General features: G+C 44.1%; 1 protein-coding gene across 1 annotated transcript; it reads right to left on the reverse strand.

The window, feature by feature from the left end:
- Positions 1-909: 909 nt before the first annotated feature.
- Positions 910-21,177, reverse strand: LOC144935136 (PDZ domain-containing protein 8-like). The gene is made up of 10 exons (XM_078861576.1): positions 20,714-21,177; positions 19,477-19,629; positions 18,798-19,090; positions 17,734-17,844; positions 15,566-15,668; positions 6,814-6,976; positions 6,179-6,367; positions 3,954-5,581; positions 3,264-3,527; positions 910-2,434 (listed from the first exon to the last, which is right to left on the reverse strand). Exons 1-10 carry the CDS (start codon positions 21,077-21,079, stop codon positions 2,042-2,044), a joined length of 3,663 nt encoding a protein of 1,220 aa, XP_078717702.1. The 5' UTR covers positions 21,080-21,177; the 3' UTR covers positions 910-2,041.
- Positions 21,178-21,488: the final 311 nt, after the last annotated feature.

Genomic DNA, 21,488 nt, shown 5'->3' on the forward strand with positions numbered 1-21,488 from the left:
CATACCATTATGTATTCACGCAAAATGTATTACACTATTAAATGCGCATGACATTGGTTGAACACAAATGCAAACAATGAACAAATAATTGCGATGGTACATTTCACATTAAGCAAGTGCTCACAATCCTTATTAGCCATGGTCAATCCACTGCTAGATAAAGACCTTGCAAACCCATTTCCGTCTCTCGTTATCCTGCGATTAAATATTCCAGTGCACCAGCACACGAGCCGATTCTCTGTCCCCATCAGTGGATGTCGTCTGTGACAATAATGCCAAAAAAGCGGTCAAATAATAAAAAATAATAACTCAGATGCCCGCTCAAGCTTATGGATTTATGCTGCGTACATTCAATGTGTACTTAAAAGCTACATTTGCAGGTGAATACATGTTTTATTTGGTCAAAGTACAATAAATGTATAATTCTTGTGGCAGTATTGGTAACAAAGCAATGTTAGGATTTGTCTATCTGCTGCCATGTTGATGTTTCTTACCATGCATATATAACCATTACATTTGATTAAAGTAAATACAAATGTACGCTTTATTGATTTACATGCCACCTTGATGGGACTAAATGACGTTTATATACTTTAGACTGTGCTATTTGTTTTCATTAACGTACCGTTTTCACGTTTAAAATCCAACATGCCATGTTGGAGCCACCGCGAAAGTAATATTAACTGTATATTGTGCCTATTGACACTAACTTTGCTTGGATTGTATGGACCTTGTTGGCAATATTTGCAGATGCCATTGAAAAGGGTCAATAATATTTACTTGCCAATTAAGCAAAAATGTATACTGTTAATAGAAAACCATCAGCTCAGCCATCTAGTTCCAGTTAAGAGATGGCATCATTGTATTACATTCTTGTTAGCTATTGACATAGCTCTATGAAAAGAATACAGATAGCCAGACAACTGTTCTTTCATGTTGACCTTGAAATAAAAATACATTGAAAAAGCATCGGTTTTAAGCGACTGTGAATAGAGATCTTAGAGAAAAGTGCTTTAAATATATCTCTTTTAATCATAATGCCGAAACCAAACACAAGTTGTATTAAAGACAGTCAAAATGTGCCACACTTGTTTTGCAAAGAGCATGATCACTGTGGATGTGACGTTGATGTCAACATTCGCTGGGCATTCTGCGGCGGATGGAGTGATTATAAAACATTTTAATGTCGAGGAGAGGCTCCACCGTTGCAAGCCCAATTCCCTAAAAGGTTAAGCTTGCAAACAACAAAATATCTTTACGCACAGAACACAAGTACAACATCAGCAGAAAAGCAGAGTCGTCACAATTGGAAATTTAACAATAACACTGTGATACTGAGAAACCGACCGCAACAGTGCAACATAACATTACCAGGAAAATTATTTTTCTGAAAGCTGCACATTAAAGAACAATTTTAAATTATCTCCAACAGGTAGCATGCATATTCTAGCAGATTTTAATACATATATTTAAACCTAAAAGTCCATTGCTGACCTTCATTGAAGTAACAGACTGATGCACAATACCCAGCAGGAACACAATGCTTTCTAGACATCACAGATTCAATGAATGGGCATGGTATTTATGGACAATTCCCCCCAAAATGTTCCTTTATTAAACAGGGCAGGCCATACAACGTGAAGAATTATATAAAATATTTGTCAGCATTTATTAAATGCTACAAAGACAGAGGGGTGGAGTGATGATGCAGTGGTCAGCGCACCATGCTATGAAACAAGAGAGCTCTAAGTTCGATTCCCAGCCCCGGCGAACATCAGTGGCCAGTGATATCTGAACCGACCTTGGTAACCCGCACTGACTGACCAGCATGTTGAGGTCAAACAAACCCCATGACCAACACAGCATGGGAACGCCTTCATCCTGCAGTGGATTTACAAAGGGCACAAACTTTTATTTTTAGAGCGGGCTCTATCTGTCAAGTCTTATTATAAATATACCGTATGCTAATGTGTATCTCCACAATGTTGCTTGTATATTTTCATCAATTGCACTCTGCATCGTATTAGGCTAGCAGCTTTGCTCAAACTTCCTCGTCATCTTCCTCCACGTCCAATGCAAACACAATCTCACCCGGGTCTTCGCAAACCTCCGACGCAGCCGCAAAAGCCTCCTCCGCCTCCCCTTCCTCCCACGCCGCCCCAGACACCTCTACCACTGCTCCCTGAATTACCGCTAGGTCGTCCCGCGGCGGTGAAGAGAATAACGAAGGCTCCTGCGGCGTATAGAACTGCTCCGATTCTGCCGGGCGCAAGGGCACGTCTGGTGTGGGCTGGGTCAACACGGAGGACACTGCCTGGGGAGGTTGTGGGAGCCGGTGTGCAGAGGAAGGGCCACTCGTCGGCACGCAGCCAACTTCCGGCTGATCCTCTTCCTCCATCCCAGCGCGGTAGTGGATGGACAGCAGCGTCAGCGCCTGTACACGGACGATGGAACACCTCGTGAGCGGTGCGTGACAGTGGCGTGGCATAGTTGCCGTGGGCCTAAGAGCGAGGAATGAAATGGGGAAACGATTTCGTTCCTTGCACTATAATAAAAAAGATAACTTACGTTTGAAACCAGCGCGGGTACGTGTTGCTATGAAATGCGTGCGATAAAAGGGACCCCGTGCTGAGAACATAAGGCAGGCGTAACAGGAGAAGTGAATTACAGTAAAACCCCAGCTAGCCTGACTAGTCGGGTAGGAGAGCCCTGGTCCAGATAGCTGAAAAGACCAGCTAGCTGCAAAGATAATTAAAATCAAAGTAATAAACAACCCTTTGTCCCATATATGTATACGAATCACTGTAAACGTATTAGTGTGTAGCGTGTGTTATTTTACCGACCAACAAATAGAATGACTTTATGGTATGTTGTGTGCTGTGTAACGATGTGCTGTGCGGTGTTCATGTCCTTTGGTTTCAATGTACGCCGGAACCCCCGTCCCCACTCCCCCACTCCCCCACCTCTATCCATACCCGTCCCCCATATCCCACCAATAACATATTGCTGTAAATACACTTATTGCCGTTCTCGTATTTCGTACATTATACACAATACCACATGCTCTTGTGCATTTTGATTATACATTATGCGTTACGTAACAAATCCCAAAGTGTGTCGTGTGCACAACATTCCATTTACGATGTGCTTGCATTTCATTTGCATACTATGTTTGGTTTTATTAGCCAACCTGGTGCGGCCAAATGCGAAATCCGGCAAGCCGGGGCTTTAACTGCGATGCGAAAAAAAATCGATGGCCTGACCTGTAGCCTCTCCGTGGACTTGCGCAACGAGTGCGTCACGTTCACCACCTTCTTCGCATCCGCGCCGGCGGCGCACGCCTGGCGCTCCTCCCTCTCGAGCGAGTTTCTCTGCTCCAGCTCGGCCTCCACCTCCTGCTGCAGCTTGTCCAGCATCTGCTCCAGTTTGGACCTCCGCTCCTCGGCCGGCATGCCGCGGAAGATTTCACGGCCGATCTCCTTGACGGCCAGGTACACGCTGTCCTCGAGCCGGCCCGGCAGGGACGCCTGCTCCATTGCACGCGCAGACATCTCCATCATCATCATCATCATCATCGTCATCGCTATCGTCTTCATCGCCATTATCATCATCATCATAGGAAACATCACGAATTTCTGAGGTCAGTGTGCAGGGCTGCCACTTTGTTGGTAAGATCAGTGTAGTTGTACTGTACTATGCTCCTACATCGATGCTCCCCACCTTCAACCTGCACTGACCAGTATAGTTTAAGCATGATTAAATAACTCCCATGAGCCACATGGCATAGCGAGGCCCTCATCCAGTGGATGGACAAAAATCTGTATAGGACTAGGATAAACTGTTAGTAATCATGATAAAGTGGTTACATTTCTTAGCATTTCACTCATTAAATTAAAGCGATATAGTACTATCCTTTATTTTGTATTCATTCACGCGTACATATTCATACTCACAGCGGATGGCTGCCCAGTGGGACCCGCCGCACTCCCGCTGCTCCCTCCCTCGTTGTCGCTGCTTTCGTTGTCCGACGTTCCCCCCGACTGCGTTGGCCCGACGACAACCTCTTCACTGGCTCGGAGCCGACTCCCGGCCTGCCGCAGCGGCCTGGGCACGGCCAGCGTCAGACGGGACCGTGCCATCGCAACCGACTGCTTGAGGTTTGAGAGCCTAGCCGGTGGGTCGCCACCACCACTGCCGGGAGCGGCGCCGCCACTACCAGCGGCGCCACCCTCACGGGCTCCGTCCCTGCTCTCCCTCGGCATGCAGCGCCCGCTCTCGCTCTCCTCCAAGCAGCGCTCCTGGCACTTCTTGTGGCACACGTAGGCACAGCGCGAGCACTGCGTCGCCGCCTTGGTCCACACCTTCTTCTTGCAGTAGTCGCAGTAGGTGGGGTTCTGGAATTGGGTGTCGCAGAAGCTGTGGCGCACCGCTCCACCCATCCCCGACGATGGCGGCAGTGGCGACAATGGTGGCGGAGGTGCTGCGGGTGGGCCGCTGTCCCAATCGCGCACCCCGGCGGGCAGGGGGCCAATCTCCTCGGCTCTTGTGAAAAGATCGCGGTCTTCGTCCACGTTTGTTGTGCTCGATGATGTCAAACCATCGCCGCCTTCGTCGACCCAGTAGGCAAACCGCAGCCGAACGTCACCATAATATGGTTGCTCCAGATTCTGCTTCTCCTTTGCATTGGCGTTGCGCATGGCGGTGCGGTTGGCGGTGGCCCTGGGTTCGGGCGCGCTCAGCGGGAACACCTCCTCGTGCTCATAGGACGCGGTAGCCAGGCACTCCGCTGCTATCTCCATGAGTGGCACGCTGGCATAGCCCAGGCAGCGCAGGGAGTCCGGCTTGAGCGGGTCCTTGCGCCAAACTGCGACCGTTAGGGAGCGGTGATGACTCTCAACGTCGAAGGTGTGCGAGGCGGCACGAGCCGGCCACACAGCCCTGTTGGAGTGGTACACCATCTCCTGCGTGACACGCAGCTCGTCCGTGCACTCCTCTGCACACGCCAGGCCACTAGTACCGACTGCTCCGCTGTCCGTCGCGTCGCCGAGTTTCTCTTGTTCCACTTGTTCCATGGATCCTCCCTTGTCTGTGGGTTTGAGCGTGCTTGCATCGCCCGTTTCCCCGGGCGACTGAAGGCTCCCAAGCGGTGCACTGCTGGTGGCCCTAAGCTGCGGTCTGGGCGGTATCGGGGGCGGCCGACCGCTCTGATTCACCGTGCCGGGCTTAGCAGAAGCAGACGGAGCCACCTTCTCTCCATCTGATTGTGCAGGTGTGGTGCTCCCTCCTTTGGCCGCGTCATAGCCCTTGTGTAAAGAACGGAGCGGCGAGGATTGCTGCAGCCGGCGGCTAAGGATCGGCGAGATGCTGCCGAGGGTGGCCATTGTGCGCCGCTTGCTGGGGCTGGCCGTGGAGGGCGGCTGCGGTGCCTCATCCTTGGTCGGTGGAGCAGAAAGCAGCGACAGGGGCGGTTCCTCTTTCGAGCGCAGGCTCTCGGGGAAACCGTCGCCACATTCACCCTCGCCCACGTCAGAATCTCCGTCTCTCGCGTCGTTACTTTCAACGGACCCCAGGGAGACCGTGTCTGTTCACATTCCCAAGTACAGAGGCATACGTTAAGGAACAAAGATGACAAAAGGTGGTCCATGCATGTCATTGAGCGACTATGTAAGGTTAATAATTGATTTCCACCACCTGATAAAAGCATAATTTGGTTAAGCATATGTCATGATCTGACATTACCCGCACTTTAAATATCTATAGTACAAATGATTCAACTGGTATGCAACTGGAAAGCAGATGTACACCAGGGTTGCAGTGGCACAGTGGTTAGCACACAGCACCTCCGATTAGCATGGTTGGCTACATACGGTGCGAAAGAAGTTCAACATACATACACATTAGGAGTTCACTGCGCTACAAGTTCAATTCCTGGTCATGGGTAATATTAGTGGCGTGCAATATCGTGAAGCAGTCCTGGGCTCCCCCTTCACCAAGCTGCAGTAACCAGCGTGAAGTCCAGTCAAACAACCCCCCTGACCACACGCCGCAAGGTGGCTTTCATCTGGCGTTGGACTGACCACAGCTACCACTCTTCTTCTTAAGGTGTACATTTCCGGCAGGTAGCAAACCGGCCAAATTAAGGCACAGGCATCGTATTTGGATATCCACTTCTACTGACCTTTGGAAGAATCGTCATCTGGGATAATAGCAGAACCATCTGTCACATGCATGCCGTGGGGCAGAGGGCCCGAGGCGCTGCCAGGAGGCGGCTGCACGCCTCCAAACGTCCGCTCCAAGCTGATTATTACTCGCTCCCCTGCTTGCTTGATCAGTTTCGACGCCTGGCTTGAAGTGGCCACTTTCGTTCCTGCCAAAAAAAAGAGTTGGATTCAGGTTTAGAGGCTAGGAAACACAGTTCAGTTGTGGGCTACCGGAATGATAAAAAAAAATTCACATAGCCATACACATGAAATGATACTGCCGCCATTTACTTTCAACAATTGTACACGAGGAAGCTGGCTATATTGGAGTGAAATAGAACCACACAGCAAAGGAAACAGCAGGAGGAAAATATTATAAGAAACACTTAAATGCGTTTGTGTTCGCATTAACTCCGAGCAGAACGCAGACACACATTTTCAAACTAATGGCATTATTTAACATAGCTGCTGAAGAGCTCCCGTTGAGGATATGAACGTAACAACAAACAAGAGCAATTTAAGGTATGGGAGTTGATGATGTCGACACGACCATTGTTATAGCACTGGGCGAACGCTACGAGAACACTGGCACGCATTTTCGGGGACATCGCACCTCCAATTGTCACCAGCCGTTCCCCGCGACGTATGTTTGCACTGGCGGCGGGGGAGTTTGCCGCTATCGCCTCCACGAGGACCTGGCTTGACTCCCCGTCTGTGGACTGTGTCTGGCGGAAAGTGAGGCCGATGGGGGCCGTGCCGACCTTCACGATCTCAACCTGGAAACACACGGCAGCCGACTTGAGTTGCGCTCACCAAGCACGCGTGCCGCACTCACATGCTCAGTGACGTTCATAACCCAGCAGCTTTTAATTTTTTAACTACCAGGTAAGAGGCCCACTGAGCTATATAGCTCTTTGTCAGAAGCAACCTGGCCAAAAAATGATAGCTCAACCAAGTGCCGCCTTGTGATGTGAACATTTATAGCAGCCAAATGCTCGAAACGCACGTCGATTCTAAATGTGGAGGTAAAAAGCGTAGGACCCGGGATAAAAATCCACGCGACCACAGGGAGAAACAGGCATATTCCAAATATACAGGAGTCAGGGTCGAGATCGAACCCACAACCTGCTGTATACCAGGTAGGGTCGTTAACATCCCGCCACCTATGTGCACAACCCTTTTGTCACCTCACTGTTCGATGGCCTCTCCCTGCAATGTGAGTCATGCGAGGCCATTCGCTATGCTGATCAGTGCGGGGAGCGCAGACGTTGAAGCAAAGCAGTACAGAGCATCAATGTATTTTTTTCTGCATCGGCCTCTGCTGCCCATCACTTAGCCCCACTGGCCTCGTAACACCTGTCATGGATGTTGGTCGTCAATCCAATGGCTTTCAGAAGCTTAACCCTGCTTAGCTTCCGAGGTTTGGTGAGATTGGGTGCGTTCCAGATGATTAAGTCACAATGATAACAAGGTCATAATGATGCAAAATAATATCGACTTAGTTACATGTTTTTTTCAAGTTATCTATTTATTTTCGGTGTTGTGCCGACTTGTCAGTCCACATTATAGCATTTATTAGTGGATTTATCTTGTAATTATCAATTGATCTGGTATGTAAATAACTTCATATCTGCAATATTGGGGTTGATTTACTTTTATGGAATTTTTTTAAAATGAATTTGCAATTTCTAACAACACAAATTCCTATTTGGCTTCTACAACGGATTATCCACGCCAATATAAACCTCTACAGCTGCAATCCACTTCCACCCCGCATAATTATCAATACTAATTAACATTTACATTAAACAACAATCACCAGAACAGAATAAACACATTGGCATTAGCTTACATATTAAAATTAAACACGTTTTGATGTTCACCTTTGAACAGCCTCATGCATATTAAATCAGTCACCCTCTGCTATTCATCCGCAACTGAATCGGCTTTTGCTGCCTACTCACAATGTTTCCCCATTCAAGGGATATGGATCATGAACTGCTCAAAAATCCCTGTCACCTATGCCAACTAAACACTGCATTGATGTGTGTCACAGCAGCTTAGAGAATGTCAAAACAGCCAGATGGATTGTTGTAAAAAAAAAGGTGTCAGTTTTGTTGCCAGATAAAAGGGTAAAAAAACAATTATCATATTTTGCTACTGACAAATGAGGTTTCCAATGGAGCCAGATGGATTGTTTGGATTTAAGCCACCACTCATTTGGAAATTATACGACTTCCGATTAAGATCACCACACATAGTAATGCCCTTTTTAAAATGTGTTCTTGGGAGTGAGTGCGCATGTGCTTGCATCAAGCCTAATGAAGGTGCTGCTCATCGCAAAATGTCACAACAGCATGGAGGGGATTTTCAAATCGAAATGCATTGCGATGTGACGAACCAACAGTGTAAGACGGCATTTGAAATATGATGGTAGATTATAAGCAACCAAAATACGGCTGCTTTAGCATGTGAAGCTAGAATATCATTGCAATTTCAAACCAATAAAAGTTTTAGTGGACTTGAATATTAATTGTAACAAATGCTGCTTTTAAGTGTGCAGCAACTTACTACCAAGCTCAATTACATCAACAACAATTGCACATCAAGCATGTTGGAGACGCTTCTGATGGCAAAATGTAAGATGTCATTTTACAGATGATGGCAGATTATACGAGCAACAGAAATGTGGCCACTGTAACAAATGCCAAGTAAGAATATTTACAAAACTACCTTTTTTAAATAGCGAGTGCACACTACTGAAATAGCACAAGCAATGATGATAACAATCTAACGTCTTTTATATTCACGCAGATTTATTTTGGAATAAGAAGGAACCATATTTGCATGCAATGAACGAATAGCCCTTTTGCTTTCATCTATTGCAATAGTCACTACGACTCAGCTCTACTTTTCATGACACATACAAACCCCTAATTTTCAGCCAACACTTATGGATGGAAACATCGCATTCCCACGTCACCAGATGTGCTCAATCAAAGACACAGGTTAATTTCAGCAGACAGGCCAATGCCAGGCAAGACGGGATGGGATTTATCATTACCATGAGCAATATGTGAAATAATTACTATAATTTAAGGAGCCAACACCCTTAATTGGCAGGCAGGGGTTGCTACTGTCCCTCACCCGTGACTATATCTCTCTGCTTTAATATGAAAGGGATACCTGTAATTGCAACCAAATGTTCATACTCCCTCGAATCGTTTCCATAATGACCGCAATTAAAATGTATCAGTTTGCCGGTAAGTGACAAAAAGTAATTATTACAAAAAGAGGAAAAAATGTCACCAATGGGTAATTCAAGCTATTTCGCTCAAGATGTAGCACTTAGGCATGCTAATTGGCAGCTTATGTTACTTTCAGTAATGACCTTTAATTCTCAATGTTACATAAAAAACATGCAGGCATGTATGTGTATATGCATATGCACTATACCGCTTGCTTACAGTGCACTATTACATTAGAATTCAGCACAAAACTGGATATCATTTATTTCACAAAAACAATGCATTGATAAAATAATACAATGTGAAATAGTAAGTAGCACGCTACTTTAGTTTAATATAAAATTGATCATAGTGTGTGAAAAATAATAAAATAACGAAATTTTCATTGTGACTACATCACAATGCACATCCAAAGAATGGCATGAGATACATATATTCTTTTTAGAGTGCTGACATTTTGGTACTGATGAGAAAAAGCATGTTTCATGGTGGTGGAATTATTGTATTGCAAACAACCTCTCCAACGAATGCCATCTGGTCTGAGAGTGTGATGGACTAATATAAAATGACACGCCGAAAATTGCAGCCGAAAAACCTGAACCAAGAAAGAGGTCATCACTAAAATTGTGGCAATTTCCTCCCCTAGAGCCACTCCCAAACCGCCTGCCACCCCCTCCCCAAAAGGTTGTGTCAACAATCTTTGGCTTCTCGGGGAGAAAATTCCATCAATGTCTAGAGGTATTCATTGGAAACAACTGACATCTGCTGGAGACTAAACGCTGCCATTAAGTTGTGAAAAGAACTAAGGCGAATAGGCATGGCAGCGAGCACGGACTCTCTGGGTCGGTACCCCGTTCCACCACAGGGAAGCCACCGGCAAACACATCCACCTGCCTGGACATCATAAACATCAATACCGGTCCGTTATAAACACCGGTGGAGGCAATTTTCCAACAAAGTCTGTTCCTGCTTTTGACAAAATGACAATCAATAACTGTCAGAGGAAGCCAAAGCGTGTGAAATTATTGCGCGCAACAAGGATCGCTGGGAACGTTTTGAAGAGCCACTCTAAAAACGTGGCACGAGCACCGGGGAGGTCGGCATATTGCTCGTCGCATAATTTGATATGGCTACCGTATTTGGGAAGCAGAATGTTCAGCGCCCATATGATTTGAAGAACTATTGGCTCACGCACATTTTTTTTTTACTTACGAGCTATGTAGGTAAATAAGTATTCTTAAACGTGCTTATTCCGCACATCAAAAAGATGCCATAAAAAATCTCAAACAAGTATGAGTGTTTCAAATTACCCTAACGATAGTATATAAACAGTCCCATCGTGATAAACTACAGGCATACATTTACTGCCAATTATAATATATAATATATTTTGACAAAAAAAATACATCCTGATATTTTTGTAATGTAGGACATGAGGGTAGTTTCATCATAGTTGTATTCGTGAGTTTGTTTTACATTTAAACAAAACCGTTTTCTAAAATTTTGGACAAGAAAAATACTAATTAATTTTTTATTCGCATCCATTACTTGATACTTCGGAATAATACACCGTACAACTGAATTCTGTCTGCTCAATTTAAATGAAGCACCAACATTTCCCACTGGAAAGGCACAGGCTTTGATGCTGCAAACCCAAATGGAAGAAAAGCGATGATAGAGGCAGACGTAAAGTTACTTACAAGTAAAGAAATTATAGTCTTCAGCAAACCCAATTTTGAGTCTTTATCATGCTGGATTACAGCAAACAGATAACAGAAGCAGGCAGCCTTAAGATTGAATCTGAAAGTTGCAATAATGCACCATAATGCTCTGCTTTTGGCAAGCATTTCATTTCCTTTCTACAGCGCTTGGCATAATAGATACGCTGCTCCATACAGCAGGGCATCATTTTTCGACCGATAACGTCAAGATTAAAATGTGCTCATAAGAGGCACCAAAACGCAGTAGGACTTTAATATGTCCATTACTGGCTCTTTGTACTGGAAAAAAGACATCCTCACAGCGCTGACTTCTTCCAATGTGGCCTTTCTTGCTTGAAAGAACATTTTTCGAAATAGGGATGAGAAAAAAGCCCCATAAACACTGCAATTTCAATCGCATTTTGTCAACACATTATTAACTGTAATTATTTTAATGAGTGATTTTCGTTTCGATATATTTTCTGGTGACAATGATGAAAACAATCAGGGAAAATTACAGCTGCCAAACTTGAACGCACATATACCAGGAACTTTGCAATTTTCTGTCCACAAAATAACTTCAATTCGACGGGTTTTTTTCCTTAAATTATATTAATGTGGTTCTTGTTTTGGAACTGCATCTGGACAGCAGAGATTAACTGTGGTGCAATTTCAAATAAGTGATGGCTTATGTTACAGCGGCATTAACACGCGCTGAGCACACATGATAACGCAGCCCATGTTTACACATACCCACTATTACAGTATTTCTTCTTGTAAGCCAATCGTCACATTTGGAACACAATGTTTTCAGGGAAAGAATACCAGCAAGCGCTTACATCCACAACTAATAGATTTTGACATTCACAAATCTTAAGGGGCATATTAACGTGTCAAGCATGGACGGCAATTTTGATGGTGTCAAAATAAATGCTCTTATTTTATAGATAGCAATGTCAATAATCAATGTGCCAACCCCATCCTGTTTTATAAAGGCTTTAGACACACACACACCATTCTAAGACAAGGATTGCGTCGCAAAGCTTATTTTATCTGCTCCAAACCCCATTCTTCCAGCTCGCGCTTTTCCAGATGCCACCAAATCAGCTCATAACAAATTAAATTTTGTATAGAATTACAGTAATGTATGCCTTTAAGAAATATATATATTTACAAAAGTGACAAACGATCTACAACTTACTTTGGAAATTGGGCCTAAATATTGATGTACAAAAATTGTTGGCACTGCCTCGAACACATTTGTCTTTAGCAATAAAATGTTTGAATATAATCCCGTTGCTCATTTCCTTTTACTATCAAACAATATACTTGCAGCCCTTACACACGCAATTAAAACAATAGGTTTACTTTGCTTGTCTAAGTGACTTGTATACATACATTTTGCTTGTGCTTATATGATTGACAGAGAATAAAATATATCATTTGGATGCAGCATCTGAGACACCTAATTTGGTTATTTAAACCTTAAGCGTAGCATAAACAGTCACGCACTTCCCACTGGGATGTTTTCAATAAACTTTGGGCTCACGTGCAGAACTACACTTTGCTTTTCTCGCAATAGCAGCCAACTACTATGGCGAGCGGGGAGAAATGCATGGAAAGCCCTGATTGAAAGCGAAGTGCCAAAAAGCCTTTCAGCTCGTTGGGCCCTTGGGGAACTGGAGCCCATCCCCTTCAAGCTGCAGGCTGCAGACGGTCGCATAACCAGGCAACACGGTTTATCGCCACGATTCAATTTACTCGTGGATATGAACCGTGGTGTCGTGAGCACGACTTGGCAATCAAGGAAGGCGCACGAAGGTGCACTCTCTAGTGAGCATGCCGGTGCTCGAGAGGAGCTCAGGCGGAATGAAATCTGGCCATGCCGCAGACTGAATCAAGGACAGGGCCCCATGCTCTATAGGCAAAGAGACTGTGTAAACAGCTCCTATCAGCATTGTCGCTCAGTGGCAATAAATAAAGCCACTTACTTGGCGGTGAGATTTCGGGTCTATTTATGGTTCACCGGAACGGCGTTCTACGTCACGGCTTCAGAAATTTTTTGGCAAAGTATTCCGACCGCATGTAATGGAGATCTCAACACTTTTCAAGAGGAAACGTTCACTTGAATTTTATATGTATTATTAGGTTGGCTACGTATGGTGCAAAAGAAGTTCAACATACATACATGTGTTATTATAACAAAGCATAAAACATTGCCAGAGCAATTACATTTTAACTTTCAAAAACTATCACAAAAAAGTACTTAAAATGGTAATCAATGCCACCAAAATCATTTTCAGTAATTAACTAAACCTATCAGTCATTGTTCAGTGCAAAAATATCCCGAGCTTCCACAAAGGAGACATGTTCATGAACCTTGCACAGCACAGCAATGGAATTTGTGATAATGGCATCGAAGGACTTACATTTAAAGGCACACAAGTCAGTACTAATTTGCGCACTCCGAGTCGTGACCAGGACAATAATGAAAGTATAATGTGCTTGCGTGCCATGTGCCTTGTGCAATGCGTAGGTCTACAATTATGCCGTCATGCAAAATGTCAGCTTTAAAAATCGCTATTATGGCCTGGATGAAGCATGAAATACTCTTTTGTGTTGTTATTATGAGAAAGACTGCCATCAGTGAAATGAATCTTCGAATAAAACAAATTTCTAAACGTGCAATAGAATGATATGCACGATGTTTTGTTTATTTACAGAGTACTTGTGAAGTGAAGCTGCACATCTTGTTCTTATAGTCACATCTTAAGCTAGCTGTGCAAAAGCAAATGTGCAAAAGACGGCTTTGTCAATTAATTACAATTCCTAAGCTTCCAAAACACACCAAATCTCATAAGAATTTACTTTTTTAACTTATACTTTGTATGTAATGCATGCACGTCATCTCTGTTGCTTTAAATATGCTACCATTCACCTTAGTTACAAAAGCATAATCAATTCTTAAATCAAATTGTGACCATGAATCACAACAAATAATATAATTACCGGGGGTAAATTTTTCACCCCTATTTCATTTTGTAAATACCTATGTTGAATAAAGCATCAGGCACATATAAAATATATTCATCCCCTAATTTCCCAGCAAAGCAACATGAGCCTCTAGACTATTTGTTAATGCTTGGACATTTCCAGTGTTTGGCATGTATGAGGAAAGAGGGGTACACGGAGAAAATCCACTCATAGGAGAGGATGGAAACCCAAAGCTTCACACAAATATAGCCATAAGTTATGGCTGTACTGCCATCTCTTGGGTACCTCGAGAACCCAAAGCTACAACACCTGCTATTTCCCAGCAGTCTTCCACTACCCAGGGTCAAACCTGGGTAACATTCGAGATTTGACAAGATCGAGCACATTCAATTATTTGGTCATGGGATGTTGGATAATATATGTTGAACTTCTTTCGCACTGTACGTAGCCAACCGAGCTATAGTGTAGGTATGTAATATTTTAAGCGCATTTCACTTTCTTTCCTTTTGCTTGCACGAAAAACATGATGCATTTATCTTACGCTTGGCAGAAAATCGTCATTTCTTTAAAAGGGGCAAACATCCATTTAGATAAATATAAAAATGTTTCTCCAAAAATATAATTTCTACTTTTTTTGTGAATTAAGTTGTTAGCGGTAGGGCAGTTGACATTGGTCACCTATTGTGTATTTCACTGCATGCTAATATACCAAGTGAATCAATATATGTCAGATGAACACACATATAAAATAATGCGCAAATCATTGACTGTCCAAAGAAGCATTCTAGCACCACCTAGTGAGCAAAATGTAGGAATGGGCTCGAAAGGAAAATAATAAAGTCCATCAAAATTATAAACATTTACAATATAATCAGGAAAACAACGATATATATTGAATTGTCATTCACTGCACCTCCGCTTAGCAAGGTTGGAAACGTACGGTGTGAAAGAAGTTGAACATACATAATCATTCACATTTCCCTTTCAAATCGCTTTGTGGGCTAAATTCATATCATAGTGTTTATATAATAGACATCCGTGCAGTTATCCTCTTCAAAAAGAGGTCTTTATTGGAATTAATGCATCTCTGAATGTCTTTTTAAGTTCAATGTGTGTATGTTATCCATTTTAATATACATTTTGAGAACCAGCAATGTTACTGTAAACATTTAGCACTTCAAAGACATTACACTTACCTTTGCTGCAAGGCACTGTGGATATCGGCATAGACCCGGGCAATGTGTGTGTGCTAAACCACATGCTTAGCTGACAAGCCAAGTATTTTATTGAATTCACAAAGGATGGCTGGAAATATACATGTACTCGTGATTATTTCCCTGTAAGATAAAGGCTATTTGGGGGCAAGTTAGAACAACATGCGCTTATCTCTGGGGTGTGTGCCATGCACTCTGCGTGGAGATACCTCTCGAACGGCACTCCTTTCTCGCTCTTTCCACTGGCCAGCACTCAGCTCCAACGTGCAGTGAACAGCCACTTCCCGTTCCTGGGATCCTGGTATGTACAGCCTAGCCAAGGAACGCCCAGAGCACACGCACAGAGAGCAGTGCAATCATATCTAACATGTACTGGGGCACACAGCCTAAGTATAATAATGCACAAACTATGAGCAGAACATAATAAAAACACTGGTCACATAAGCCATCAGCACGGGGAAACTGAGTCATAAGTTGGTTTGCCATCATTATTGTATAGAGCAATACTCCGATAGTTCGTACAATTTAAGATCCGCGATAACGGTATCGTATGTTTTGTTTTACATAGTCTAAGCAGTTACTTGTTTTATTTGTCATAAGCTTGAAATTAAACTGAAATATTCCACTTCCTGACAAGTCATTAATGAAACAACACCAACTAAAGTTCAGAATAATAATGAAAGTAAAACATGTTTTTGCTAAACCTGACCTTCACTCTGCACTGAGGATGCGTGCAGCAAACAGGCTTTGCAGACTGAACCCAGTTTTACAGAGTAAAAGGGTGGGGGGGGGGAGCGATGTTCCAGACTCCTTCAGACCGCCTCCCGAGACCCAGTGTTCACTCCTATCTCACTACTGCTGCATATACAAAATTCATACCTACAAGACAGAATCCAAGGTCTGTAAAGGAGCAGATGGGGAAATAATGTCACATGCACGGAGGGCTGCATCACTTCTGCCTCCTTTATCCAGAAAACGTTTCGGATTCAAGTTTATATTTTGCATGTGTTTATCTCGCTTAAATATGGTCAAAAATCCCCAAAAGATTGTTATCACTTGCTCGGGCAGACTCTTGACTACTAATCATGTTCAGGCTGAAATGTTTCGTAAACCGAAACGTTTTCAAAGTAAAATGAGAGGGAAGCGAGGCAGCCCTCAGCAGTAATTTTTGTTGAGTATGGGAGGACGTGGCATTGCTCTTTGCAAACTCAATGGCTCCCCATCTGCAGCCAACCAGCGTTATAGATTGTAAACTTAGAAGTTGCAGACTAATGGCAGTAAAACTGAAGTTGAAGTACTTTTAAGTTATCTTACTTAATTTCAGAACAGTAAAATGCAAAAAAACACAATAACATTGTGAAAAACAATTATAAAACTACAGGAAACTCAAATATTGCTTTGTTTTATCATCGAACCTTGAATCGAATCATGATAAATGATAGTGGCAAACCTAGTATAAAGTGTGCAAACACCTCCAATTAGCACAGTTGTTGATGTACGGTGCATAAATATCTATTTCCTCAATTCGGGGTAAGTTGGGAACTCTGACCCAGTAAATGTGCAAAGGATGTGAATGTGCATGCACTGCTGCATTTTTAATCATATACATATAGCATGCAATTTTTGCGTCGAGTTAAAAGCTTCAATACGATAATTGAGGTTAATAGGAGCATGTGTCCATGTGTGTGTGGGGAGCAACAAGTGTTAGTAGTTAGCACACTGCACTATAAACCTAGCAACGAGTTTGATTCCTACTCAATCAATAACATTGGCAAATATATGTATTGGTCCTGAGCCTCCCTTAGGTTGACTCAGCCTTCAATCAATACCTGGTGTACAGTGGGTAAACATCAGTACTGGGGAGACAAAGGCGATTGGGCATGGTGCTGGCCATATCATCCCCTCATGTGCTGTATTGGCCTTCATAGGTGCTCACTAACAGCATTGGGTGAAAGACCCAAAGCAGAAGGATCCCTGGTTTTGATCTTCCACGAAGCTCGTGGTCCACTTTAAACCGCATCCACACAAACCCTGGCAGATGCAGATACCCGATGCACAAGTGGAAAATGTAAAACTCTCAGGTGTGTGACTGTGGTCATCCAGAACAGACCATACAACATATAATGTCGCAATTCCTAATCCACAAATATGGAGGCGGCATCACATCGGTACACTCTGCTGCTCCTGAGGTGGTTATCTGGCTTGACTATCTTGATGTGAAATTGTAGTTGTTGTTCTGCATCTACGTAAGCCATACACAATAAGAAGACTAACAGCATTTACCCCAACAGCCTGAAAACGCAATATTACGTGGTATTTGCCTTTGTATTTTTGTATGAATATGAAGCCAATAACTGTAAGCTTGCAAGGGCCCCACCTGCTGCATTCCAGCAGCGCCACCTTCAGCCTACCCTCGCTCAGCTTGCTGTCCTGCATGCACAGGTCGATGTCGCGTGGAACAACTCGAACAGGAAAGAACGGCTTGGATCTGCACTCGAAAACCAGTACAAAACACACACACACACACATAAGCACAATGTATAAAGGAGTGGCAACAAATCTAAGAATCTATATTATCTTGCAAGGATTCACCCGCTCCCCCCCCCCCTCTATAGCAATATAATTAACTGTCAAATGTAACATTGTAATTTTACTAAATAATCTATTGGTCTTGTTTTTACCATCTTGCTTGTACTGTATTATTTGTTTTAACAGTTGCTCCATGAGCCTCAACGTACAATAATACATCACTTTTAAGTATTTTGTATAATATATCATTTGTAGAATGAATGTAGCCTGCGAATATGAATGCATGTATCTTAACATGCCTAATTTGACCTGAATGATTTGGCCCTTTCTTATCTTAACAACTGCCACAATTCTTGATTGATTAATAAAGTTATTTATATTTTGAATAGCGCTGTCCCTAGTGCCAGCAGGCATTATATGAATCCAATACAAACAAGCCATCACACTTTCGAAAACAAAGTATCCTATGGATTATATGAAGCACTTAATTCCACTGTATTTTCAAAGAAATGTTGTAGGTGTGTCTTACAGCAATATAATCTTAAAACAGATTTGTATAACATCATTGACACCGAGCACAAGCTTGGGGTGGATCTCATTTAATCTAGAGCACATGAAAATTCTTACACATACGAAATCATTCACACAATGTGTGCAGATGCCTCTACTTTCCTTCATTTTAATCAATTGATTAATTCATTTCAACACCCACTGGAGTAGCTAGTAAGTGTGTGGGCAAAGCAACTGCGCCAGGGTCCCTCAACCCGAGCGGTCCCGTGCCAGGATATGAAGAGGGTAAAAATGGACGGGGTTGTGGCCCGTTCCATTCCTTACATCAGGACCAACACCAACAGTGCTAGGCCAGTGATCATACCTAATGAATGGGAATGCGAGGACAGTTGCAGAAGCCACCTGACTTTGTAGTTGGGCAGCGTGTGCTTGCGGCAGATGGCACTGCGCAGCTGCCTTTCGATAATGGCCGTCAGCTGGGGCAGCGGCCGCCCCTCCAGCCGTGACTCGACGTCGAATTCAAGCTCGGGCTCGCGGATAAAGGCGAAGGACCAGTGCGTGAAGGGCAGGTGGCTGAAGCGCAGGCGCACGCGGCCAGCCACACGCGCCACACGCACAAACAGGTACGCGGACTTGCCGAACACCAGGTCGACATCCACCGCCAGGTGAAATCCCCCGCTGTATTCCACATCAACCTGAGACGTAATGAAATAAAATGTTAATGACATAACGATCAAATACGCTACCACTTATGTCTAATTTCCAGGTCTCTCATCTCTCCCTTGATTACCTCACTTTAATCTCACGAACCTTTATCTATTGTCCACATATTTAATCTATTTTTTTTGTTCTCGCTCATGTCACTAATATGTATCTCTTTATGTTGCATGCACACCAGATATCCTCATTGGCCATAGTTTGGCAGGCGACCAAGAACATTCTGACCCATGGGCCGCCAGTTGAAGAACCCTGCATTAGTTATTGATTGCAATGGAGACAAGCAGTGAATAATGCAGGTCCAGGAATGTGTGGCTTCGTGCAATCAGATCCAGGTTTTCCACACACGCACAAGGCTTCTCACCTCGAGATCCAATTGCTCAGGGACATTTTTTTCAGGTACAGGGTCTGGTTCATGCATCACCACGGAGCTGAAGACAGGCAACGTGTCACCGAGTGACACATCGCGCAAACTCAGCCCTTCAATCAGCCGGCCGACTGTCTTGCTCTGCAGTAGCTGTGGAAGAAAATGTGACCCTTAAATTAGGTGGTTCATTCTAACTGTATTACATACTGTCAATGGGAAATAAAAACATTTGGAACAGCTCCCACAGTAAGCAGAGCCGACATAATACAATGATGTATAACGTAAGCGTTGCCTTAACATCCGATTAATGGGGTATTAGTGGGGTTAAACAAGCACATCTAGCTTTTTAACATCTACGTTCTAAAGATGCTCTGTACACTCACTAGCATGTTACAAAGTACATTCACGCAAACAGCAGGATACACACAATATACTGTATTGAGATACAGTATTTACATTCTTTCTAAATATACATTCGCATGACTGACACGTGCTGGGGACATTCATCCAGATATGGATTAACAAAGGAATGTTTTCGTTTTTCGCATTGCCTGCGGCTGGCAAACACTGGTTGAGGAGGTCATCAAATGATTTCTTAAAATAGACCATGTAATACAATTTGGCAATGGACAAAGCACCCCAAATGAGCCTAATCTAATCACATCTTGGAAGTTAGGCAGGGTTGTGACTGGATAGTGCCTGGCTAAGGGAAAGGCGACGTTTCGGGCCATGGCACTCCTTTGCAGGACACCGTACATGAAGAAGGGTCATCGCCCAAAACGTCTATTCTAATTATTTATTTTAAGGCAGTGTTATTGACGGATGTGTTATTGTATTTATTAATTATGCACCACAACCAACGCAGCCATAACCACAATCGCCAATTAACTTATAATGTATATAACATGTTGTTACTGGCTCCGGGGCAACGTGGCAAGCAGCGCAGTTGTACAGCACTTCTATCCTCCCACAAACTGTATATTTCTCAAGCCTTCATCAACCCAAGTACCTGTACAGCATGGATATATGTGGGGAGGTCCCTCATCCAGCAGGAGATTGACAAAAGGCGCTGTAGATGGCCAGACACACAAAAAAAATCCGCCAAGACAATCTCAATACATTGACAACAACATGAGCATCGGTAAACATTCGCTGCCAAGCCGAAGCCGGCAGCGACGGGGGAAAGTCCCCGCGGCGGCGGTGCCAGGCTAGGTGCTCCCCGTCACGTGCGTACCTCCACAAATTCCACGCGAATCTTCTTGATGAGCCACCTGCGCACAGTGCCCGTGTCCCTGAGCTCGCGGAACAAGAAGAGGAAGAGGACGTTCAAGAAGTCGCAGCTCTCTGGCGTTCCGGGCGGAGGCTCGCCGCCGGCACCGAGACCGTCCGGGGAAGAGGTGACTTGCCCCTGCCCCTGCGCCCCGGGGACCCCCCTCGCCTCCCCGCCACCGGGTCTAGGCGAGGCCGTAGGCTCACTCGGGCCTACGACACCTGACTTGGCCGGCACCGGCTTTAAACCCAGGCGGTAATAGATGAAAACTTCGAGCATGAAGGTAAAGACGATGCCGAACAAGGCGGAAAAAACTATCACGTAAAACATGTTGATGTTAATCGCAATTTAAATGTCACGATCGCGTTCGGTGAAGTTATACGCGGCCGGCGGACGCTGCGCTCGGGGCCGAGTTTCATGGTCAGCGTGACAAGTTGATGCCACGCCCACAGCGTTCCACTGGCCAATCGGATTGCGAGATCGCGTGGTGACGTCGCGCGCTGGCAGCCAATCAGACGGCGTAATTTGGGTCCCGTAAATGGCGGGAAATACGAATTTGTGTTTTGCTTGGCGGTGGTCACCGCTGTGTTCTGCTGGGCAGCGATTTGCATTTTCTAAAATACTCATTAAGTCCATCACGTTTCACTTGTAAATTACATTATTATTCTGTGTTATGTTTCTCAATGGCCCTCAACCGTATTTTAAAGCAAATTGTGGTTTTGCTATACGGACACGTGGA

This window comes from Lampetra fluviatilis, chromosome 12 (genome assembly GCF_964198595.1).
Source record: "Lampetra fluviatilis chromosome 12, kcLamFluv1.1, whole genome shotgun sequence".
Taxonomy (NCBI): Eukaryota; Metazoa; Chordata; class Hyperoartia; order Petromyzontiformes; family Petromyzontidae; genus Lampetra; species Lampetra fluviatilis.